This window comes from Benincasa hispida, chromosome 6 (genome assembly GCF_009727055.1).
Source record: "Benincasa hispida cultivar B227 chromosome 6, ASM972705v1, whole genome shotgun sequence".
Classification (NCBI taxonomy): Eukaryota; Viridiplantae; Streptophyta; class Magnoliopsida; order Cucurbitales; family Cucurbitaceae; genus Benincasa; species Benincasa hispida.
This window is the reverse complement of record NC_052354.1, coordinates 44,705,025-44,730,607: the sequence shown is the minus strand read 5'-3', so window position 1 is coordinate 44,730,607 and position 25,583 is coordinate 44,705,025. Positions and strand designations below refer to the sequence as shown.

At 29.0% G+C, this 25,583-nt stretch overlaps 3 protein-coding genes across 4 annotated transcripts; 2 read left to right on the top strand and 1 right to left on the bottom strand.

The window, feature by feature from the left end:
- Window positions 1–739: 739 nt before the first annotated feature.
- Window positions 740–8,454, top strand: LOC120079565 (pyrophosphate-energized vacuolar membrane proton pump-like). Its single transcript, XM_039033792.1, is given in 9 exon segments — window positions 740–1,165; window positions 1,871–2,445; window positions 2,609–2,988; window positions 3,072–3,158; window positions 3,948–4,278; window positions 4,622–5,032; window positions 6,314–6,335; window positions 6,338–6,372; window positions 8,070–8,454. Coding segments are annotated over 9 exon segments (2,277 nt in total). The 5' UTR covers window positions 740–936; the 3' UTR covers window positions 8,277–8,454.
- A 7,213-nt stretch (window positions 8,455–15,667) lies between these two features.
- LOC120079863 (calreticulin) lies at window positions 15,668–19,186 on the top strand. The gene is made up of 14 exons (XM_039034310.1): window positions 15,668–15,854; window positions 16,510–16,617; window positions 16,759–16,951; window positions 17,061–17,319; window positions 17,417–17,473; window positions 17,573–17,620; window positions 17,700–17,786; window positions 17,868–17,925; window positions 18,022–18,089; window positions 18,186–18,281; window positions 18,367–18,414; window positions 18,544–18,573; window positions 18,676–18,783; window positions 18,879–19,186. Exons 1-14 carry the CDS (start codon window positions 15,755–15,757, stop codon window positions 18,888–18,890), a joined length of 1,272 nt encoding a protein of 423 aa, XP_038890238.1. The 5' UTR covers window positions 15,668–15,754; the 3' UTR covers window positions 18,891–19,186.
- A 1,945-nt stretch (window positions 19,187–21,131) lies between these two features.
- LOC120079864 (universal stress protein A-like protein) lies at window positions 21,132–24,455 on the bottom strand. 2 transcript variants are annotated; one of them, XM_039034311.1, is made up of 5 exons: window positions 24,158–24,455; window positions 23,770–23,811; window positions 23,563–23,669; window positions 22,807–22,925; window positions 21,132–21,372 (listed from the first exon to the last, which is right to left on the bottom strand). In XM_039034311.1, exons 1-5 carry the CDS (start codon window positions 24,333–24,335, stop codon window positions 21,270–21,272), a joined length of 549 nt encoding a protein of 182 aa, XP_038890239.1. In that variant the 5' UTR covers window positions 24,336–24,455; the 3' UTR covers window positions 21,132–21,269. The 2 variants fall into 2 exon arrangements, with proteins under 2 accessions (XP_038890239.1, XP_038890240.1); XM_039034312.1 differs by lacking the exon at window positions 23,770–23,811 and having other exon boundaries at window positions 24,158–24,451.
- Between the last annotated feature and the right edge of the window lie 1,128 nt (window positions 24,456–25,583).

The following is a 25,583-nucleotide window of genomic DNA, read 5'->3' as shown; positions in this document are numbered from 1 at the left end:
AGATTTAATTAGGTTAAGAGAGTCATAATTATTCAATATATTATAAGTTGGGTAAACCTTATATGTTAAGGAAAGGAAGTTGATGAAGGAAGTAATTGAACCTTCAGCTTATTTATTTATTTATTTTTCGTTCTTTTTGTCCTTAAATAATATTTCTTAAATTCAACATGATTTGGTTTTGAAAGTTACCAAAGTTTGACTTTTTATTTATTTTTATTTTCCTTTTTCTGTCATCTGATATCTTTTTCATTGTTATCTATTCTGAATTAAGCAAAACAGATGCTTGTGAAACCATAATTCTTTATTTTCATTCAGATTTCTTCCAATTTCTAACTCCATATTTTCAAGATTTAGATCCAAATCTAATAAACCCACCAAAGAGAGAACTTTGCAATGAAGGAACCAACAAACCTCAGTTTTTGCTTCTCAAACTTGAAAAATTCTAACTTTGTGTTGTGAGTCAATAGAATAAGGTTAGTGCAACAAGTAACTTAGGCAACTTGCTTTTTCCATGATATAAATTTAGTCAAACCATAAGCCTTTCCATGTAAAATAAAGATTTTTATTTAATATTTCTTAGAATTATAGAATGGTGGCTTTTCCATAAAAGCCAATAAAAAGATATCTTTAACCTCTTTCTATTTTGATCAATGGTAAATAGAGAATTGAATTGTCACTTTCTGTACTTCTACTGTTTCATTGAGATTTGTTCAACCAGAAATTCCCATTTCTTCATCTAGTTATTTACACAAAACATTTTGATGAATCTCAAAAGGTCAACCACAGTATTCTGGTCAAACCAGCTAATTTAGCTTATATTACTTGGGCTTTCCTATTTTGAAAATTCTACTTTTTGGTGCTGCACATCAAAGCCTGGATTGGCTCTTGATTTATAGGCCAAGAAACCAACCTCAGAAACCATTTTGATCTTTGAAAATGGGAGGTTTGAGTGAGGGTCTAACACAGTTACTGATACCTGCAGCTGCCTTGCTTGGTATTGGATTTGCCCTTCTTCAATGGCTTTTGGTTTCAAGAGTTAAGGTTTCTAGCTACCCTGATGATGAAAGCCAAGAAAACAACTTGATTGAAGGAGGACAAGAGGAAGGTATTAATGATGTCGAGGTCGTTGCAAAGTGTGCCGAAATCCAGAAGGCAATTTCTGTTGGTGAGTCTTGAAAATTTCTTTCTTTTCTTCCAAAATAGATTATGACAATCACTTGATTAGGATCTATTCTCTCAACTTTTTAAAAGCTGTATGCATATCTCATTTTGAGAAGGTCATACTTTGTTTGGATATTAACTGTCATGAAATCATAAAAGTTGTCCTATGATAGGATATCCTTTGTCTTCCAAACAAACATTTCAAGATGCAAGAACACAAAACAGAGGATTTGAATGAATGCAAAACTACCCCACAGAAAAAGTGTAGATTTATCAAATGACAATCAAGGTAGAAACGACATACTTTTTTCTTACGTTGATAAGGACAACGGACCCTCCCAATATCTCTAGACTAATATGATATTTTCTGCTTTGCCTTTACTTTCACCTAAAAGGTCTCATACCAATGAAGACAATTGTTTCATTTATATTTCCGATCTTTTCCCTTCTTAACCAGTGTGGAATTTTCTTTGCACTCTTTAAGATCTCTGCCTTCTTAGCTAGTATAGTACTTTGTTTGCACTCCTAACATGACATTGTAAAGTCCTCTTGGATTTGAATCCTATGTCATAATATGTTTTTGAGCTTATTTTCAAAAATAGGATTTTTTATTCGATGCAATGTATGGTATGCTCCAAAAAGATTGGATAGAAGATTGTTGTAGTGTATAGTAGTATATTGGATTGAATTGTTTTCCTTCTGCTTTCAGGAGCAACCTCATTTTTATTCACCCAGTATAAATACCTTGTTGTCTTCATGGGAGCATTTGGAGCCATCATTTTCCTGTTCCTTGGTTCTGTTAAGAGATTCAGCACCAAAAGTGAACCTTGCACTTACAACAAGGGACAAATGTGTAAACCAGCTCTAGCCAATGCCATTTTTAGCACAATTGCCTTCTTGCTAGGTGCTCTCACTTCAGTTCTATCTGGTTTCCTTGGAATGAAGATTGCAACTTATGCGAATGCACGAACGAGTCTAGAAGCACGGAAAGGCATTGGAAGAGCATTCGTTATTGCTTTCCGCTCCGGTGCTGTGATGGGATTCCTTCTAGCTGCCAATGGCCTTCTTGTATTATATGCCTCCATCAATTTGTTTAAGCTGTATTATGGAGACGACTGGGAAGGACTGTACGAATCTATCACGGGTTACGGACTTGGAGGTTCTTCAATGGCATTATTTGGAAGAGTTGGAGGCGGCATATATACGAAAGCAGCTGATGTTGGAGCTGATCTTGTAGGGAAAATTGAAAAGAATATCCCTGAAGACGATCCACGAAATCCTGCTGTAATTTCTATATATTCTTCCTGTTATAGAACTCTACTTCTTAAGAAACTATAGAGAGTTCAAGAACCACTGAGCCTTTTGTGATTATTCAAGTGTTTTCGAATGGTTTTCTGTGTGGGAATCTTAAGCCATTCGGACTGATGATGTATTGTTTATTTTTCAGGTCATAGCTGACAATGTGGGTGACAATGTAGGAGATATTGCGGGAATGGGATCTGATTTATTTGGATCTTATGCAGAATCAACCTGTGCTGCACTTTTCGTGGCATCGATATCGTCCTTCGGCTCTACACATAACTATGCAGCCATGTCCTACCCTCTACTTGTAAGCTCAATGGGAATTGTGATTTGCTTAATAACTACACTTTTTGCAACTGATCTCATTGAGATTAAGAAAGTGAGCGAAATTGAACCGTCGTTAAAGCGACAACTTCTTATCTCCACCGTGCTGATGACAGTAGGGCTAGCTTTAGTCAGCTTCGTTGCTTTGCCATCAAAATTCACTCTTTACGATTTCGGCATCGACAAGGTCGTGAAGAACTGGTATGACTTTGTCAATTACAAGAATCTTTCTTCCCTCCATAAACATCAGTTTTTATGCTGACTAAAATTACATCCAAATGCAGGCACATTTTCTTCTGTGTTGTGACAGGATTGTGGGCAGGACTTGTTATTGGATATACAACTGAGTATTACACTAGCAATGCTTACAGGTGAAATATCAGTTCTTGATTCATATAAAAAATCAAACATACTCTTACCTGTCAACTCATGCCTTTGGATTTATTAATAGTCTAACATGGTATTAAAACTTCATGTTTAGGGCGTTGAGTTGAATTATGAAGTCTAGAATTAATATGTTGAAGTTCGAAAGTCTGTGTTTAGGGCGTAAAGTTGTGAAGATGGAGTTCCTCGATAAATGTGCAAAAGAGAGAAAGAGTGGATGATAGAGTTCATCAAAAAATGTGCAACACTATTGAAGTTGGTGAAGTTGAGTTACTTAACATCCGACTTTTGAAGTCGGTGGGCTAAACACCCCCGTAATGTCATTTCTTCTCTAGTCCACATTGATTATCATTTGTTGAATCTCAGTGTAATTTTCGAGCTAACAAGTAAGAGGGAGTGTTTAAATATATTTTAAAAAACAAATACTATCTTACCTAACAACATAAACTTGTAGGTATAGTGGTAGTTTATCAATATCTTCCACTAAACATCACTTCCATTGGTCATTTTCTCTCTTGTTAATATTAATTGTCATTTGTTAAATCTCAGAATAATTTTCGAGCTAACAAGTAGGAGAGAGTACTGTTAAAAATATATTTAAAAGATTGAATACTTTCTACCTGACTGTGTAAACTTTTAGCCACGGTAGTAGATTAGCAATATATTCTTTAAGCTGGAAGTTTTGCAAGCTTATAAAGAGGCACTGATATGAAATCTGATATGAGTGTGCCTATTGCCTGAGAAATTTGATACTTAGGATGAGATCATTTTTCCAGTCCAGTGCAGGATGTGGCTGATTCTTGCAGAACCGGTGCCGCAACAAATGTAATATTTGGATTAGCTCTTGGATACAAATCAGTCATCATTCCGATATTTTCGATTGCTTTATCCATTTACGTGAGCTTCCGCTTGGGAGCCATGTATGGTATTGCAATGGCTGCTTTGGGAATGCTTAGCACCATTGCCACTGGTCTAGCCATTGATGCTTATGGTCCAATAAGTGACAATGCAGGTGGAATAGCTGAAATGGCTGGAATGAGCCACGAGATACGCGAAAGAACCGACGCTTTAGATGCTGCAGGAAACACGACCGCAGCCATAGGAAAGGTGCCAATTCTTCTACAATCAATCAATCATGTTTCCTATTCTCTTGACATTCTAAGAGTTAGGCTACATCAAATATTGGAATGCCTTTCCTAGAGTTTAGAGTAGAGTGCTATATAAACTCTCTAACCCTAGAAACGCATCTTGATTTGTAATCTGAATTATTCTCTCTAATAATAAACTGCTCTCTCCCTCTACTCGTGGACGTAACTAACGCACTATTAGTGAGCCACGTAAACCTCTGTATCGATTCTCTACTCTTTATGTTTTCTACTTATCCTTATTTGTCGGTTTCATAACATCAATTTTGCTTCAAAACTTCTTACTGTTTCTTATAATGGGGCAGGGCTTTGCCATTGGATCAGCTGCTCTTGTTTCCCTCGCCTTGTTTGGCGCCTTTGTGAGCCGAGCAGGCATCGAAACAGTCAACGTTATGAACCCGAAAGTTTTCATTGGATTGATAGTAGGTGCAATGCTTCCATACTGGTTTTCAGCCATGACAATGAAGAGTGTTGGCAGTGCAGCACTGAAGATGGTCGAGGAAGTTCGGCGACAATTCAACTCTATCCCGGGGCTGATGGAAGGCAGGACGAAGCCGGACTATGCAAATTGTGTGAAGATATCGACGGATGCTTCGCTTAAAGAGATGATCCCACCTGGTGCTCTTGTTTTGGTAACACCACTCATTGCTGGAACATTCTTTGGAGTTGAAACTCTTGCAGGCCTTCTGGCTGGTTCCCTTGTTTCTGGAGTGCAGGTATATTATCATTTTCCTTGCATTCATAACAAATTATTCAGTTAAGAAAAACTTTTTTGAGAAATTTCATAATGATTTTGTGTAGCCTTTTTACAAGTTATTATTGTTACTGAATAGGCATATATATAGTGTACTGATGATGCTTTTCTATTTAGAGAACTAGGAATTATTTTTTATATATTTCATGGAAACAACTTTTTTTTTTTTCATTTTGAATCCTGTTTCTGTTTCTTTATTGCTGTTTCTATTTCTTAAAAAAATTACTAGAAGCGTTTTCTTTATAGTTTATATATTTATAAAATTGCATGATGTAGGCTGATAGACTCAAGATGATGTAATAATTCTTAGGTTTTATTTTTTCAAAAAGAAAAATATTTTGGTGCAACCCACCTAGTTATCCAATCAATATTTGCCACATGACAAACTTTTTTCCTTCAAAAATTATTTTTTTTACTATGTGATTAAATAGGATACTTGAACATGAGTCCTATTTCAAAAAGTATGTTTTAAAGTAAATTTCTCTTCTTTATTTATTTACTCTTTTTTTCTTCCAATATTTGGCTTTTTAGAGATCAATAAACAAGAAATAATTGTTACCTACAAAATTTACAACCGTAGCCCTTGAATTTTCAAAGTTATCTTATAGGTCTTTGAACTAAAAAAAAATACAAAATTGACAGTTTAGAGACTTTTTAGATATTTTCAAAAATTTAGAGTTCTGCTAGACAAAACTCTAAAAAATTAAACATTAATTTTGTAATTCAATCTTATTTTCTATTACCAAAAAAGAAAAAATAGACAACACATTGACAAGAATTAATTATCAATCATGTTTCTACTTAAAATAGAAAAGAAGCAATAGGAAGTGAAAACATCCATCATTGATATACTTTGTTGTGTCCTCAATTCTCAAATCTTCCCCTCAACTCTCCATTTCCTTTTTTATCTTCCATTTGATTTACAGAGTTTAGATTCTTCGACTTCATTTTGAACATTTTTATACAATAAAGTAGACGTATCTATCGTTTATATTGTGCTTCATTTCCCGACCCTAAACTTTAAATAAGATCGACATACACGACCTTGAATTATAGAAAGTTAGTTCCATATATGATTATAGTAGTAACATTTTGATATTCCTTGTTTTTTTTTTTTTTTTTTTTTTTTTTTTTTTTTTTTTTTTTTTTTTTGGCATGCTTTAACCTTGCTTGAAAAACAACCTTTGTTAGTAATCAGCTTTAATACCATTGTTGAATGGCTCAAGTTCTCTTTTCTTCTTAGGTTGCTATCTCTGCTTCAAACACTGAGGGGCTTGGGATAATGCAAAAAAGTACATAGAGGTTAGATTCCTTTCACCCCTTTTAACATTATTTTTCTAAATCTTTTGTCAATATGATTATTTTTAATGTGTTTGGGAGCGTTTTTTTTTTTTTTTTAAGGTTTTGAATGACTTTTCAAATGCTTGAAAAGGGTTTTTTTTAATATTACAAAAGAGAATTTCATGCGCTTGGAAAGTTATTCCAAAAACTAATTTCAATTCATGTTCCAAAATATTTGTGGTTATTAACTATCTATCTAGAAATGTTTTTGAAAGTTTTCAAATTCAATAAAAGTTTTTTTTCCGAATTTCTTCACTTTTTTTAAGGAAATATTTAGGCTGAGTTTTGAACATTGGTTTTTGGTTTTTGAAAGTTGTGTTTGTTTTCTCATAAGATCTTAATCATGATTTTCATATTTCGTAGGTAAACATTTGAATTTTTAGCCAAATTTTAAAAACGAAAACTAGTTTCTTTAGTAAAAAGGCCCTTGTTGTATCTTTTTTCCTTTCCTTTTTTTTTTTATTGGAAAATCCTGTCCTTGTTGTACCTTTAGATATCTTTGAATATTTTATTCAATGAATGAAATTGTTTCCTATAAAAAAGAAAAGAAAAAAAAATATTACTTTCTTTAGTTTTCAAATTTTGATCTAGATTAAGGGAAAAAACAAAAGATGGAAGTGATGTTTATAATCTTAAATAATTTTCAAAAACTAGAAACAAAAAACAAAATGGCTATCACATGTTTTCGAGAATATATTTTGATACAATTTTGTCTTTTTTTTTTTCTTTCTTTTTGTTCAAAATACTATTTTTTAGAACAGCGGTTGACGGGCGTAGAATCCAACAAATAACAATATACTACTCAAAAACAATTTTACATTATTCTAGTAGGCTAGTAGCGAATAGGATCAAATATAGAGCAATATTTTGGTATTAGTTAGGATGCACCTATCTTTGTGTGGCAACAAGTTTTCAATTAAAATTTATCACGTAAAAATTAATTTTGTATTTTCTTTTAAAAATTGGATTGTTAAGTTTTTTTTTTTTTTTTTTTTTTATAATAAATGGAGTAGCATAGAGATAGGTGCATCTAATCACGGTCATAGTCAAATATAATAATCCACACGAGATTTGTTTGACTTATTCTTTTTAACAAAAACTAAAAAAATATTAAATTGAGGAATTTTGGAGTTAATAAATTAAAAAAAAAAAAAGGAAAAAGAGATAAATAAATGTGATGAATATGCAGCTAAACAACCATAGAGAAGTTTTTAGAATTTAAATATCAAACTCTTCCATTCATTTAGACTACATTACAAACTTTCCATAACAAAACAAAAAATCAGTTAAAATATCATTTTGATCCTTATATTTTGATATTTGTCAATTTTATTTCATATACTTTCGATTGTCTAATTTTAGTTAGTATAACTTCAATAAGTCATAAATTTAATCCACCAAAGAAAATACGATATGTGAATATATTTTTTAAATATATAGAAAAATTTAAAAATACTGATCAACAACAACTTTTTCTAAGTCTTTTATTTATCGAAAGAGCATAGATTAAAATTGAACCAACTTTAATCTAAAAAATCTAGCGGTAATCAGTTATACTACTTTATCACTATGCGTTTTATTTAAAATCACTTTCAAATTCATCTTTTTTTAAGATTAATTTAATACAACGATAACGTTTTCGATGAATAAAAATGCAGGCTGGAGGAAGTGAACATGCTAAAGCACTTGGTCCTAAAGGGTCAGATGCTCACAAGGCAGCTGTGATAGGTGACACAGTTGGGGATCCTCTCAAAGACACTTCTGGTCCATCACTCAATATTCTCATCAAACTTATGGCTGTTGAGTCTTTGGTTTTTGCCCCTTTTTTTGCTGCTCATGGTGGCCTCATCTTCAAGCATATATAACAACAACAATAATTGCCAAAGTTGTTGCATTGATAGCTTAATTATAGTGTAAATTTCTATATAAATTGGTATTTTTTTAATGGTTTTGTTTGAGATGACGTTTAGAAAATCGAGTGTGGTTATAGTATTGATCGATACGTTTTTTTTTTCTTTGCCTTTCTTGAGGTAAGATGGAAGAGGAAATCAAAAGTATATTTATTCGATTATGTGTTGTGTTGCAAGTTGCTTCTTACCTATTTAAGTTTACAACTTACAAGTTTTTATGTTTAGTTTGGTGTCTAACAAAACTTTACATATGAATTTGATCATTTTCTTTTTCACATGGATAACAAAGAATCTCTCATCCAAATTGTTTACATTTTCAAATATAAAAAATTGAAAAATGGATTCTTGTAATGGAAATAATGATTGATTTTAAGATACTTTTCCTTTCAACAAAAAAGAAAATGTCTATTTCCCAAATTTTGGAGAGAATAAGTTTAAACTTGCGAATTTACTATCGTGGTAAATCCAAAATATATATTTAGAGGTGTGCTTTTAACATATGAAAAATTGTAGATATAGAAATATTCTTAAATTTAATTTTTTGTTAATTTCATATTTCAATTTTGTCCTTTTAACAGATCCACTTTTTCGGTATAATAATCAACTAATATATCACATTTGAAGTATATCAGTTTTGTATTTTTTCTATTGATTTGTATACTTTTTGAATTTTTTGTTTGCAGCAATATAAATTATTACTCACTTTAATTTTTATATTTACTACATTTTTTATCCCTTTTATCCGTTTTGTATTTTTTCCTTTTTAAATAATGTTGTTTCTTTCATTTTTAAGTATAAATGCACAATAGGTTGAGAAGATTCAACTTAGAGCTCACTAACACTTAATTTAATATACTCATTTTGACAACTTGGACATGTTTGGAATAACTAGAGAAAATGTTTTTAAAAAAATCATTTTTGTGAATTTTTTTAAACATTTAATTAACTAGTCATTTTCAATCGTGTATCAATACTATATCAAGTGGATCAATTGTCTATCAATAGTTCAAGTGTGTATTAGCAATGTATCAAGTATATCAAGCGTATACTAGTAGTGTATCAAGTGTATATCAAAAGTGTATCACGTGGGTTGAGCTTGCTTTTTGCTATTTTTGCAAAAGTAATAAGTATGCACAATTGACCTAATTTTTTAAACTTATTTTGTCAAACCTGCAAGAACCTAAGTACAATGGTTCAATTCTTAGCCAAACTCTAAAAATAAATACAAGTTTTTAAAAGCTATTTTTTAATTTCAATTTTTGGCTTGGTTTTTTCAATCATTGCTAAAAAGTAGATAACAAATAAGAAATTTGAAAATGGAAATAGTATCTATAGACTTAACTTTCAAAAATAAAATGTGTTTGATATTATATATTTATAAATCATAAAACTAGTTGTAGTTAACCACTAATATTTAGTTGATAATAAACTATGAATTTATGTTAAAAAACTTATATAATTATTATTTTGTAATATTATATAATTTATAATACATTAGATAATACACATTGTATTCTTTTAAAAATGAATTGAGTATATAACATGTCATATTATATTTATAAATATTTTTATATTTATTTAATATAATTTTGCATTTTAAAATGGTAAATTCAAAATCTAGATACAACGAAAACATAAAAATATTGTTTTCATAATTTGCATTGTTTTGATCCTTGAACCCGAAAACAATTCTTAGAAACAGACTTCGGGTTGTCTGTAAAATATATTTTTGGTTAACTCAATGAATTTGAAAACATAAAACAGAATTCAAATTCTATATCAAATATTTTCTTTATAAATTGTGAAAATATATTCCCAAAGCTTCCATTTGCATTTGAACTAAGGTTTCACAAATGTGTGTACTTCCCTTATGCATTCAACTATCTTTTCTTGGATAAAAGTTATTATTAGCATCCAACCAATTTTGATAACAATTAATTTTAAATAATGAAATTTAATATTTATTGAAAATACATAAATTAAATATAAGATTTGTTTAAAATATAATGACTAAAATTAGACAACGGAAAATATAAAAGCTAAAATGAAATAGAACTTGAACTATAAGAATCAGAATGACAATTTAACCTATAAAAATATTATTATTTATTGTTAATAGGTTAACTTATTAAACTCAAGTAGTTCAACATAGTGTGATATAATGTTTTTTTAAAAAAAAAAAAAAATTCTAAAAAGTTAATCTTTGATTGACTTCCAATTAAGCATCCAAAAGATCCAAAGGAATGTGGTATGAATGAGTGGCAACCTTACTTATATAATAATTTCCAAACAACATTTGGGCATATTTTATGGTACTTTGTAGAGTTGGCAATGGGACTGAAGCGAGTTCTCCATCCTCAATGGAGAATTTACACGAGGACAAGGGCAGGGAATAAGTCCTTGTGGGGACTCGTTTCCCCGTTTCCCCTTTCATTCTATGAATTTTTTTAAAAAAAAAATCCTAAAATTCTCACCTTGGACACTTTAATTAAATTTAGGTTGAGCTAAATGAAAATAGGCTAAATATAAAAGTTAAAATGCATAATATATATAAAATACATTATACTCATTAGATAAATCAAATTTTTCGTTATTGAATGAGCGACTAGAAAGCTCCAAGGGCGCCATATTCTAGGAGCCCAAACTAAAATCTAATCAAGATCGGGTCTAGGTTGGGAATGGGTCGAGGATACCTCCTCATCCCAGCCCCGTTCCCAATTTGATCTTACCTACATCAAATAGAGGATTTTCCGTCCCGAAAGAGGCAGACCCCACAGGGACCCGACCCACAAAGAATTTTGCCACCTCTAATGCTACGTGCCTCTTGCCTCAACATTTCATGATCTCACCATTAAACCATTTTCAAATCCCTAATCATATATTTCCCCATTGGATTACATATTTTATAAAGCACTTGCTATATGCATTCAATTTCCTTTTTTAAAAGGCCATTCTTATATTTAATTATGTATATATAATAGCAATTTGCATTATAAATATGACCTCATGATTTCTTTCTTTCTACCTAATTATTTTTGACAAATTGTAACAACCACCGCTAAAAAGTATGATAGTAACTGTAATTATAAACTCAAATTTTTAATTACAAAAATCAAGATTTGAAATTTATACTTAAAATTGGACCTTTAAATTTATATAATTATAGAAATTATGACAAATTGGCTTCAATTTTTTATCATCTGGGGTTGAATTTCTATAATTATTATAAGTTTGATGGTCCAATTTTAATCCTGTATAAGTTTGAGAATCTGATATTTACCACCGTGCAAATTTTAGGTTAGTTGAGTAGTTTTGCTTTATTTTCTTAATTGACATAATTATTTTGAAACCACTTATTTTCTCTACATGTAATATTTAACTGCATTTGTGGGTTATTTTGATTTCATTTTTTTTAATAACAAACTCAAATCTGATATCTCAGTTTATGAATTAGTTTTAGATTTGCAATCTTTTCCAAATTTTAAGTTTGAAAAACTTTCTTTAATTAGTTTTTTTAAAATCTACCTATCGTGCCAAACCAATAGTTGTTAATACGTTTGAAAATTTAATCGAATTAAAAATTGAAATATATAAATATATATACCTTCCCATTTGAATTCACAACTATTTCTTCTTGGTTTAGTTTTTCATTTCTCAAAAATATTTTTTAAATTTTAGTCAAAATTTTAAAAGAATACACACAATTTTTTTTTTTTAAATCTTCCCAAAAAAAATTAAAGAAATATTTTAACAAATAAATATATGGGATTGTTTGGTTGGAGTGTTTCTGCACATCCAAATCAATAATTGTTTCAAAATTTTGGATCCTTTATCTTGTTTCAAAGTTTTCAATTGGAAATAAGCTATTCATCCTTATTTCCATACACAAGGGTTTTCTATTTGCTGTGGATTTTCTTTCTTCCCCTCTCCATATGTTATTTCATTTTATATATAATTTCATTTAGAATATAATTAATTAATTAATGCTAATTAAAAAAATAATATAAAAATATATTTCAATAAGTCAACAATAATCTATTAAAATATTTACTTAACTTATTTTTACAATAAAAATTTATTAAATGAATACAATTACCTTTTTTAGATCAATAATAAATTATTTAGCTAACAATCTAGATGGAGTTAGTACATAAGTTCATTTATTAAAAAAATAATTTATTAATTATTTTAACATTTTTAAATAATACACACAAAAATCTTTTAAAAAATCTTTCTAAAAAATAATATTAGAAAATTGAAGATATGTTTTAACAAATAAATATAAGCGGTCTTTTGATTTGAATGTTAACCCTTATTTTTCATAGGATTTTCTATCATCTGTGGGTTTTTTCTTTTCCCCTCTCCATCTATTATTTCATTTTATATATAATTTTATTTGAAATATAATTAATTAATTGATATCAATTTAACAAAATTAATATAAATATTTGTTTCAATAAATCAACAATAATCTATTAAAATATTTACTTAACTTACTTTTACAATCAATTTTTTTTAAAGGAATGCAATTACTTTTTTTACATCAATAATTAATTAATTAACTAACTAACAATATCTTAAATATATTTAGTAAACTAAATTAGTTAAATTTAGTTGGTACATAAATTCATTTTTAATAATAATTTATTATTTTATTTTTTAATAATTAATAAATTGTTTTTAAAGACTAATTTTAATTTAATCCCTTTTATGAACATATTTAAAAATGTTTATACTTCCTAGCAAAAAGTTTCAAAAATATAAAGCGTAAATATTTTTAGATTTTTCTATTTATAAAAAATTCCCTATTGATTATTTATAATCAGTTAATTATTTATTGTAATTAGTTTGTATTACTTCATTTATTATTAACATATCATATTTGTAAAACTTTTTTTAAAGTATTCTCTATTAATATATCATATTTTTATTTCATGTTTCACTTTTTATATAATATATTGTTTATTAAAATATATTTTCTTATATTATTTAATTAAATTCAAGATTATTAAATTTAATTAATTATAAAAGTTATTAAGTATTAGATTATAATTAATATAGTGTTCCTTAAATATATTAATTGGTTAATTTTAATTATAAATTACTCAATTTTTAAATATTTATAATCACAATTACTATTAATTCTTAATTAATTAAATTTATCAATATATTGAATGATATTTATTATTTAGTAATTAATCTATTAAAAATATATAAGATTTTTATGCTTAATTTCATAAATTAAATACAAACATAATTTTTGTTCATAAAATTATGATATCATTTATCATACACAACCAAACACACGGTCATATTTGATTCCAAACATCCTATTCCTTAGGTATTCTATTCCCAAATATCATTTATTTCCAGATATCTATAAAGCCTTAAACCAAATGGTCTCTGAGTGAAAATATTTGTTGTCTTTGGGTTATTTTTATTTGGTCCATATGTTTGAAATATTACAACTTTACTTTGAAATTTGAGTTTAGCTTTTATTTGGTCAATCAATTTCAAATGGTTGTATTTATATCTAATTTTCACTTGATCCATATACTTTGAGAGTTAACATTTTTACTCTTGAATTTTTACTAAATCCTACTTTGAGTTCTTTATGTTAATTTTTCATTCATTAATTTAAAATAATTTAAATTAATTTTTAAAATTTTTTTTATCATTATTAAGATTAATTTTTAAAAATCACACCATAATGATTTAAATTTATTAATTAAGAGCTAACAACATGGATTAAAAGCTAGCATTGGATCAAATAGAAACTTAAACTTAAAATATAATAGTAAATATATAGGTCCCGTTTGGTTCACGATTCATTTTCGTTTTTATGTTTTGAAAAATAAAAAATACAAAAAAAATAATTAAAATATGTTTGACATACTTATTTTAAAAAAACGATTTTGAGAACAACCCTTAAAATAACCCATTTTAAAAAACAATAAAATTTTATTTTCTTGTTTCAGAAACAAAAAATATGAGGAAAACAATTAAAATGTGTTTGATATACTTATTTTCAAAAATGGTTTTTGAGAACAACCCTTAAAATAGCCAATTTTCAAAAATAATAAATTGTCGTTTTTTTTGTTTTCAACATTTGTTTTTAAAAATTATGAACACATAATACACGTCTTGAAAAGCAATTTATGTCAAACTACAAAAATTACAAATTGAATATTATGTCCTCAAAGTCGAAAAGTCGGCTCCTAATTCTAAAATTTGTATATCTTATCAATTTTTAGTGAAAAGCTTTTATTATTATTGTAAAACATCTTACGAAAAATGAATATACCACTAATTTCAACATCTTATCAATATTGACCCTACAAATTTGTAGGATATTCCTTTTTTAGTAAACGGTTTATTTTTTACTTTATCTTAATAGAAATTATTTATATTATTTTCTCATAAAAAATTTCTTTATTCTCTTTGTACATTTTATCATTTTTCTGCATTATGTAATCATTCTCTGCTATTTTCTTTCCCTTATTATCAATAAAAATTCATTACAATAACAAAAGGCTATACTAAATTAGCTTTTTATAATCCAAAATAACGAATTTTACTAAATATAAATTAATCTTCTCTTACATTTTCAAATTCAGACCCAAAAACAAATTTTAAATTTTGAATTCAAATTTCAAAATTTTAAATTGAAATAATCGTGTTTTCAGATATTGTTTAATAGAATAATTCATTTTTGTTTTCGATTGAATTCTTTATTTTTAAAAATAAATTTTTGATCACGAATCAAAACATGACTAGAAGATTTGGATGTTGAGAGAACAAACAGAAACAAAAAACTTGGAACTACAACGGTATTTGCCCTCAATATAATTTTAAAATTAGAAAAAAGAAAAAATCGGCATCATAATTTATACGTTTATCTCTTTCTTAAAATTAATTAAACAACCTACTCATACATTAAATTATTCAAGCGGCATTCATTTTGTCCTCTGGATAATTCCATCGAAGAAAAATTACAAATTTCAAATGTGGAAAATCCCGAGCAGAAATCCAGTGCAACACCACTACACATTTCTTTTTAAAAATACCCACTAAAATATCTCCACGTGTCAATCTTCAACCCTTTACCAAGTCATATAGATCAGTCCAATGAAATCAATTCCAACTCTACACACGTGTAACGTCCAATAAAAACCCCTAACAATTCGTGTAGTCACCAATAAAAAAACGCCACGTATCACAAGCGTCTAGTTGGTATCTTTCTATTGGCTAATATGTCCACGTCAGAATATATTTTCTTTTTAATTAATTTTCAAGATCCATTGTGAAATTTATGACGTCGACTCCCTATATAGTCCCCAGTGCTTCTCGTTTCGTTCCCCCAACTTCGCCAGTTCGTTTCTCCTTTCCTAACTCTCTCTCTCTCGCAGAGAAGCTTTGTAAAGCTTGAAGCCATGGCGTTTAGGGTTCGAAATCCTAATTTACTTTCCTTGATCCTTCTATCTCTCGTTGCTATCGCTTCGGCTAAGGTGTTTTTCGAGGAGCGTTTTGATGGTATGATATCGTTCTCTTACTCCGCTTTGTTTTGTATAATTTCCAGATCCATTGTTTTTGGTTCATTAATTTGCGTGCATTTTCATACGTTAATGAATATAGAATGTGTGTTTAGACTGTTCAAGTTGAATTTGTTTTATTGCGTTGGATCGGTTGCTTTGTTCGATCTGTTACTGATCTAAATGTGTTTGTGTGAAAAATTGATGTTCAGGTTACAATGTAGACTGTTCAGCATAGATCCGTTTCGTTTATTTGTGTTTCATCGTTTTAGAATCACGAAATGCTTTGATTTTTTTTAATCTGATGTATGTTGATAATTTTGGTGCTCTTTGATTAAGGCTTTTGATATACTGAATTGTGATGCATTGTAATGATTTACCTTTCGAAATGATCTTAAGAGAAATTTTGGTGCTGGATGTTGTTAGGATATTGTTGTTTCCTTGGGTCGACTAGACGCCAACTGTTGTTATGGTATTTAATCGATGAAATTTGTTTTGATCGTCACTCTCTGATACATTTCCAGAGGTTTTAGAATATGAAACTTATGTTGAACTTGTTGTCTCAAATGTCTTCCGTTGTATCCATATCGATTTATCAGCAGTTGCTATTTGGTTTGGTTTGATTTCGAATTCTGACTGTGTTGGTAATATTGAAGATGGATGGGAGAAGAGGTGGGTTAAATCCGACTGGAAAAGAGACGAAAGTTTAGCGGGAGAATGGAACTACACCTCTGGAAAATGGCACGGAGATGCTAATGACAAAGGTAAAGCTCTTATTGAGTCAATTGTTTAACATTAGTTTTAATTTTCCTTATTATTGAGACTTCCCGTATGTACTAGTGGGGTGCATACCTATGTTTGAATGGTTTCGAATATTTAATTGCTCTTTTCTTTGGATGTCATAGGTATCCAAACTAGCGAAGATTACAGATTCTATGCTATTTCAGCCGAGTTCCCTGAATTCAGCAACAAAGATAACATTCTTGTTTTCCAATTTTCCGTCAAGCACGAACAGAAGCTTGATTGTGGAGGTGGATACATGAAGTTACTTAGTGGTGAGGTTGATCAGAAGAAATTCGGTGGTGAAACTCCTTACAGGTTAATACTGAACTCAGAGAAGTGTCGATTTTAATTCATTTATTTTTTATTATGTATTATAAATAATGTACAACTTTCTTTATGATTATGTGTTATTTATTCCCTGCAGCATCATGTTTGGCCCAGATATCTGTGGCTACAGTACCAAGAAAGTGCATGCTATTCTCAACTATAACAACACTAATCACTTGATCAAGAAGGAAGTTCCCTGTGAGACTGACCAACTCACTCATGTTTACACCTTTGTCATTCGTCCTGATGCAACTTACAGCATCCTCATCGACAATGTAGAGAAGCAAACAGGTAGTTTGTACAGTGATTGGAGCCTCCTCCCTCCAAAGAAGATCAAGGATCCCGAAGCCAAGAAGGTAAGGACTCAATGAGCACAGTAATGAGGAAGCCATTTTACATTGACGTTTGACATTGTGGATTTTTATTGATGTCTTTATGTATGATTACTTGCAGCCTGAGGATTGGGATGACAAAGAGTACATTCCTGATCCAGAAGATAAGAAGCCAGAGGTAATGATGCCCTAGTTATCTAGATCCTGCCTGGTAGCGAAATTTGTAACATATATCTTGAGTATATGTATTCTGAAATTCACTTGTTTTGTGTAACAGGGGTATGATGACATCCCTAAAGAGATAACGGATCCTGATGCCACTAAGGTAGCTATTGAAAATTTCCCTTTTAGCCATCTCTTTAAGGATAATCTCTGTTATTAATGAGCCAAGCTACCTGTTTCAGCCCCAAGACTGGGATGATGAGGAAGATGGTGAATGGGTGGCCCCAACCATTCCCAATCCCGAATACAAAGGCCCATGGGAGCCTAAGGTTGGTTTATGTTGTTTTTGCTTGATGCTAGCTTTCTATTTTCTGTTGGAAGATTTTAAATATTATCTTTGTTTTTTTCAGAAAATTAAGAACCCTAACTACAAGGGAAAATGGAAGGCACCATTGATTGACAACCCAGGTTGGTTTCAATTGATGTTATTAAATCTCAGCTGTATTTTGACAATCATTATTCTGTTTAATAACTTTGTTGCTGATTATCTTGATCTCTTTGCAGACTTTAAGGATGACCCCGAGCTCTATGTTTACCCCAACTTGAAATATGTTGGTATTGAGTTGTGGCAGGTACAACTTCCCTCATTTTTCTTCACAAACATTTCTGTTTATATATCTTGTTTATGCCTTCATAATACATTAATGGTCCAAATGATTGGAAATCAGGTGAAATCTGGCACCTTGTTCGACAATGTCTTGATTACTGACGATCCAGAATACGCCAAGAAGGTTGCCGAAGAAACATGGGGCAAGCACAAGGAGGTACATTTTAAACTTTCTTGCAGTTGCCTTTCTTTCCCCGTATTTTATCTACTTGATTTTGATTGAATTTCATGTATCTTTTAAGGTGGAGAAAGCTGCGTTTGAGGTGGCAGAGAAGAAAAGAGAAGAGGAGGTAACTTTTTTGTTTCTAACTATTTAACTTAAAACATTCTGTCCTGAATTGGAATTCTTTAATATAAATCCTTTTCGAGAAGTTCTTTTGGAATGTCCATTTAACTGTTGATTTTGTTTCATTCACTAGGAAGCCAAGAACGATCCAGCTGAATCAGATGTAAGTAATCATAAAGAGAATCTTCCCATCTTGAAAACTACAACTTTGAAGATGATTTCCTCTGTGATATAATTTTGATGATGTATGCTTTCTTTCTACTAGGTCGAGGATGAAGACGAAGACAAATCAGAGGATGCAGATGACTCTGACGTAGAGGCAGATTTGGACAAAAAGGACGATGATGGTGAGGACAAGGATGACGACAAACATGTAGGGTTTTTTCCCCTTCTTTATTTCCTATTGAATAATTTACAATCCGAATTTATGCGTTCTGACCTTACAATTGATGATTTTATTGCGTTCAGGATGAACTGTAAGGGAGAAGAGGTGGAGTTCGCTTGAAGAAATTTTCCCTGTCCCCCTTTTGTTTTTTGTTTTTGTTTTTCTAGGTGTAGAATTATCCCTTGCAGAAAAGAAACAGTCTTCTTGATTTGCTTTCATGCATGAAATGAATGACTGATTTGCTTATAATTTCAGTTTTTATTTCAGCCGCCATTAGGAAAAGAGATAAGAAAAAAATAGGACAATTTTATGAATCGATGTGGGGTCTTGTGCTGGATTTTAAATTGAGTTCTCTTGCAAAAATATTATATTCTCTTGTTTGGATCCCTAATTTTTAACTTCTCTCATTATCTCTTTGGACTTTGATTATTATATGATTTGTAGTTTAAAGCACTTTTTGGCCATCTAAAAGCATTTTCTTGAGCACCTAACAAAACAACCTTTGCCACGACTTTAAACAGCGGAATTTAATAGATGATTTGAAGGACAAACTTTTACTATTTGTGGTTTGTGGAGCTCAGAAATCTATATGCAGTATCAGTATTGATCCATAAATAGTGGACCTTGAAATTAATGGTGAGTTTCAAAGGAATATAACCTGCTACAGAATAAAGAGGGAAAAACATTATATCATTTTTAAAGTACTTGCCAATTAAGGTATTTGTGATAAGATCTTATGCTTGTTGGGAATATTCAAGGACGTTGATACTTATCTTTGATATTGTTTCGATTAGAGTATTGTCATAATAGTGCTAAATAGTGACAACAGTTTAAAATAGTGAAACGAATCTAACGGTGGTTATTACAGTTGCCTGATGTCTTCTTTGGCTTGGCTATCCAAAGAGAGAAGATTATAGGCTTTCTAATGTTCATGTGGGAGTTTATATGGTTGCCATTGTTGGCCTCACTTAATGGAGTAGGGGCCAGGGAAATCTACTTTCTTGAATCTCCTTTTAGGTGATTTGGTACCGACTAAAGGTGAACTTCGTCGGAGTTGGAAATTGTAGACTGGGAGGGTACTCATAGAACTTTGTTGACCACAAAAATATAAGGAACCAGAACAATACTGTTTTTGTGGACAAGTGGAGAGAAGAAACAGTTTTATCAAAATAGATTTACGTGGTTTCCTATGTTACCTTATCCTACATTCACAAGTAGAGAGAATAAACAGTTTTATCAACTTGGTCCATCTTTATCCTAATCTAGATGATCTGAGTAAAAAGGAGGTTGTTCGTGGAATTCGGACTGCTAAGTCACAATCATCTTACTCTCATTGCCAAGTTATTTAGTGGGTAAAATGCTAAAGTTGTATCTACCTCAATTTCCATGTTAAACCTTACGTTTTATTGTTAGATGAATCCACAAATTATACAAGTAGAATATCTATCGAATAGAGTGAGATTGCAGCTAAAATAATTTGAGAATAATAATTATGGAAAACCCCTAAATAAAATAAGGTAAAAATCATGGATAAGGATCGAAGAATTCCACTATAAGTTACAAACTTTCTTTTATAACAAATAATAAGCTCTCTTATAAGAAGACTCTATTTTATCTCATAACTTATTTGATCTGGAATTTTAAGATAATTTGACAACCATGGGTCTCCGCAGAAACTAGCTATCAAGCAAATTCAGAATAATGTGAAAAATCTAGTGGTCACAAATTAGTCAAAATTGGTCTTAGACAAAGTATAAGATTCAAGGACCTTGAACAATAAAAAAATCTAATCATTTTGAGGAGTAGGAGAAAGGATGAAATTTGGATAGTTGAAAATGGAACTGTGGTGTTCATCCCAGCAACATTTGAGGAGTATAATGATGGATTTTGTTAACGAAAGTTGAGGTTGATGATTAGTTCTTCAACAAATCTATCTTGATAAAGGCCTTGGATTTTCAGGTCACATATTTGTACTTTCTTTATCCAAAAATAATTTTTGAAATTTCTTATAGAAAATTTATGATATTCAAAATTGAAACTCTAGATTTAGAAAATTTAGAAACCAAAATAGAATTAGACTCAAAATTCAGGGATTAATAATTTTTTAGTTCAATTATGTTCCATAATATAATTAATATTATTGTTCTTTTATTTCAACCAACTATACTCGCTTTGACTTATCTATTTGATAGTAATAAATTAATTTTAAACATTCATCATAATTCAAACAATTAATTTTTTTACTTTTTTATCGAAAGTTCATATTATATATATGAGTTGAATTATACTCATATCAATATTAATTTTTATTGTCATTTACTAGTCGACTGAAATGATTATGTAAATGAATAATTTTAATTTCTCTGATAATTTATAGTTACACAAACTTCACATATATTATAAATTAAAAAGAAAAAAGTTTATACAAAATGAAAGGGGAAAGAAGATAAAAGAGAGAAATGGAAAGAAATTTATTAATTTGAAGAAGGTGGTGTTGAGTTTTTGGGCTTCTTTACAATCAAAACAGGGCACTTCACACTCTTTGCACAATGGTTGCTCACACTCCCAATAAATGCCCTGCGAAATTTTGAAGTTCAAAACATATTTTAGTGCTTAACCTTAATATTTTCCATTGCATCCCAATTACAAACTTTAAAATTTAGAGTCTCAAATATTAAGAAAAATAAAATAAAATTTAGTTCTAATAGATAAGTTAGATGCATTAATTTTGTACTCTCTTATTTTAAAATGAGAGGTTCGGACTGTTACACCTTGATCAACAAAAAATTTAAAAATTATTGACACTTTTAAGAATAAGATCGGTTCTATCCAGATTTATAAATTGAGGAACAAAACTTATAATTTAATTCTTTAAAGATATCTCATAGACCAATGTGTGACACATAATCTTTGGGTAGACTTTTGTTAACATTATGCAAAATTTGAAAATATTTTCTTTTAGCTCGATTTGATAATAATTTATCATCTCTATGAATTTCACCTTTCTTAAATAAATGTTTGACTTCTTCGTAAAATTTCAAAAACAAAACAAGTTTTTAAAAACAACAGTCCCATTTGATAATAATTTATTTTTAATTTTCTGTTTTTAAAATTTATATTTATTTTCTTCCATAATCAAACACCCTTGATTAAAAAAAAAAACCCTTAAATTTTTAGTTAAGTACTCAAAAGAAAAATTATTTTTTTTAGTTCCTAAAATTTAAATGATTTTTTAAAAGTAGTATTTATAAATTTAATTTTTTAAATCTAAATAACCACCAAAATAGGTTGAAAATAACTTGCAATCAATCTGACCTTTATCCCAGTACAAGCTCAAGCTGGCTTACAAAGAAGATAAGATATTCTAGTTATTTTAGATTGAAAAGTTATAAGTATACTAAAATTCTTCAACACACAATGATCTAGTTTTGATTTTATCAACTAACAACCAGATAATTGTAAACACAATTATTTTATTTTTTTAAAAAAAAAAAAAAGACATAAACACTATTTATATTAGTAAGACTCGGTTTAGTAACCATCTCATTTCATATTTTTGGTTTTTAAAAATTCATTCTATTTCTTCCATATTTCTTATAATGCAAAAATACAATGATCGAATTCTTAGCCAAATTCTAAAAACAAAAAATTTTAAAAACTACTTTTTTTAAAAATATATTTTTACCGATAAAAAAATGTCAAATTATTTTAAAAAGAGTTTCTATCATGGATAGATTTCTATCAGCCTCAATCACATAAGATTAATATTTTACTATTTTGTGTAAATAGTTTTTCTTATTTTTCAATTATTGAAAATTCTCTCAATTTTTTAAATTATTGATTATTGATAAAAAATAGATTAAAAAAATAAATTTAATTTAAAAAAAAACACAAAAAAGAAAATAGTTACCCAATATATCTAAATTCCAAGGTTTCTTTGTAAAATTCAAACTTTTGAGATGAAGAAGAAAAAAAAAAAAAAAGGAAAAAAAGAATGGTGTTAATAGTCACCTTTTGATTGGACCATAGCCATGGCTACCCATAACCAACACGTCAGCACCCAATTTCTCCACCATTTGACATATCACATCCCTTGCATCTCCACTTTCCACTCGACTCTCCACTTTCACCTGTTTGTCACAATCTCATTTTTCTCATTTACACTTTTTTTTATAAAGTTTAAAAAACAGACACAAATATGAATTTATTCCAATTTAACCTTTAAACTTAAATAAATAAGTGAATCAATCGTTAATTTCATTAAATTGCCATTTATAGAAATCTATCCACCGTTTCAAATATAATCCTAATAAAACTTCTAAATCAATATATCAGCATTATATTTTTCAACTAAATTAAAAAAATTATATAAATTGATATACTTATAAAAATTTAGGATTTAAATTGATATACCTTTCAAAGTTCAAAATTTAAATAAATTTAAATCGATAAAATTATCAATTTAGAATATAAATGGATATTTGTCAAAAAAAAAAAAAAACTCATAAAATATCTTAAAAAANCAAAAAAAAAAAAAACTCATAAAATATCTTAAAAAATAAATCTCAAGAAAAAGAATATCAATTGAACAATATCTTTCATTTCGATGTATTTCTAATTTTTTTTTTTTTGTCGAATTTTGAGCACAACAATATTTTCACTTAAAATTTTAAACTATAGACATATTAAATAGTTTTGGTATAAAAATAATATTAAAAATAAGACATTGAACATGAACAAATTAGGGAAAAAGAAGAAGGGACTCACATTGTTTAGATCCTTACATAGCCTCTTGGCCTTCTCCACCACGGCCTCTGCCACGTCATAACTATACCTATCCAACGTGGCCATTATATCCGCAGAAAACAAATACCCTACAAAAAGAAAATGTAAAATTACCAAAACAACCTGAACCGATAACAAGAAAAAAAGAAAAAAGAAAAAAAGAAAAAGAAAAAGAAAAAACTTATCAACCTGATCGTTCTTCTGTTGGATGCAAAGTTTGAAATCCATCATCTAATAATTTATTTCATACAAATTTGAATGGTTAAAAAATTATTTTTAACCATAAAAGTATGCAACAATTTATTCTAACTAAATAAGTAACCATTTAGTCCGCTTTAATTATTTGATACAAGTATTGTTGAGGTATATATAAAATCAAGTTAAAGTTTCGAAAACTAAAAAAAAAAAATTAATTTTGATTTTAGAATTTGAGTAAAAAAATAAATTATTTTACATAACAAATATGCAAATCCTAAAAAATTAAGAAAAAACAAAAAAACAAAAAACAAAAGACAAAAGCTTGGCTTGATAAGTTGGTAAAGAAAAAGTGTTTGTTGATGGATCTAAATTGACGAACCTGTGCCATCCAAGGCGGTATAAATGGGACGAGGTGGTCGGGCGTAGAGGAGGATAAGGGTATCTTTGGAATTTTGAGAAATTACATTCTTCAAACACCAAGACAGCGCGTACAAGCTCTCCTCCCCTTCATCGACGGCCACAAGGATCTTCCTCTCACGTTCTGACACGTCACCCATCTGATGATCGGACAATTATCCAACGGCCAATATGGTATCTCCAAAAACGGTTGCAAATTCTCAGTTCTACAAGCGATGTAGGCAGTTTGCTTATCAGAGTCCAAACCACCGGCGATATTTATAGCAGAGAAAGAGGGAGACAAGTTAAAATTTCTTTTTTCTTTTTTTTTTTTTAAGTAAACATGAAAAACCATTGCCGGTTTTGGGTTTGGGGTTCCGGTTTTTTGGGTCTGGAAAAAGATAAATCTGTGGGCCATTTTTTTTGTATTTATTTGTTTTGAAAAAAGAAGAGATATTTACATATTATTAATTTATTATTTAAACGCTATAAGCTGGTTGAGGAATATTGAAATGGACCCCACTTTGATTTATTCTTTTGGATTAATTCAAATTTCGAACTTATCTATCTCTTTTATCTTTTAAAAATATATATATAATTAATGTCTGCCACGTGGTTGCCTACTTACTATCTCTCCTAAAAACATACATGTAAATATACCATGTTTTTTTTTTCCTATTATACGGAGTTTTTTTAAATGGAAAAAATATATATTTTTGGTGGTTTTAGATCTAGTTTTTATTTTGTTCTTAGATTTTATAATTTACATATTTAATTTTAAGTTTTGAGTTTTGTTTCGATTTAATTCATAAGTTTAAAAATATTATAATTTTATTAATGAGATTTGAATTTTGTTTCAATCTTAGATTTTATAATTTACATATTTAATTTTAAGTTTTGAGTTTTGTTTCGATTTAATTCATAAGTTTAAAAATATTATAATTTTATCAATGAGATTTGAATTTTGTTTCAATCTGGTCCTTAGATTTCAAGATTTTACTATTTTTTATTTTATTTTTCATTAATTTTTTTATGTTAATTTTTATTAATGAATGAAAATTAAGTATGAATTGAAAATTTAAATTTAATTTTAAAAGTGATAAAAAATTGTGAAACTTAATTAATTATATATTTTTAATAAATTTTTAATTAACAAAAGTAGCAATTATTAAGGAGGAAATCGTGGTTTTTGTATTATATAACTTTAAAAAAATTTAAAAATTGATTTATCTATCACAAGTTTGAAGTTAAACAACTCTACTTCATCAAAATTGAAAGGGATAACCTTAAAAACAAATAAGAAAAATATAAAAATGAACAAGAGAAAAATTCACAAAATCTTGATGGAAATGAGTAGAAGAATTATAATGCTAGAAAAGGAAGAGGTTGTATTATGGGAAAAAAAAAAA

Coding starts and splice junctions, on each gene's coding strand:
- LOC120079863 (XM_039034310.1), top strand. CDS start 15,755: ATGGCGTTTAGGGTTCGAAATCCTAATTTACTTTCCTTGATCCTTCTA. Junction 15,855..16,509: donor TTTCGAGGAGCGTTTTGATG/GTATGATATCGT, acceptor GTAATATTGAAG/ATGGATGGGAGAAGAGGTGG. Junction 18,090..18,185: donor TTGGTATTGAGTTGTGGCAG/GTACAACTTCCC, acceptor ATTGGAAATCAG/GTGAAATCTGGCACCTTGTT.
- LOC120079864 (XM_039034311.1), bottom strand. CDS start 24,335: ATGGGTGACGTGTCAGAACGTGAGAGGAAGATCCTTGTGGCCGTCGAT. Junction 23,812..24,157: donor TACCGCCTTGGATGGCACAG/GTTCGTCAATTT, acceptor ATAAATTATTAG/ATGATGGATTTCAAACTTTG. Junction 21,373..22,806: donor GGCTATGGTCCAATCAAAAG/GTGACTATTAAC, acceptor AAAATTTCGCAG/GGCATTTATTGGGAGTGTGA.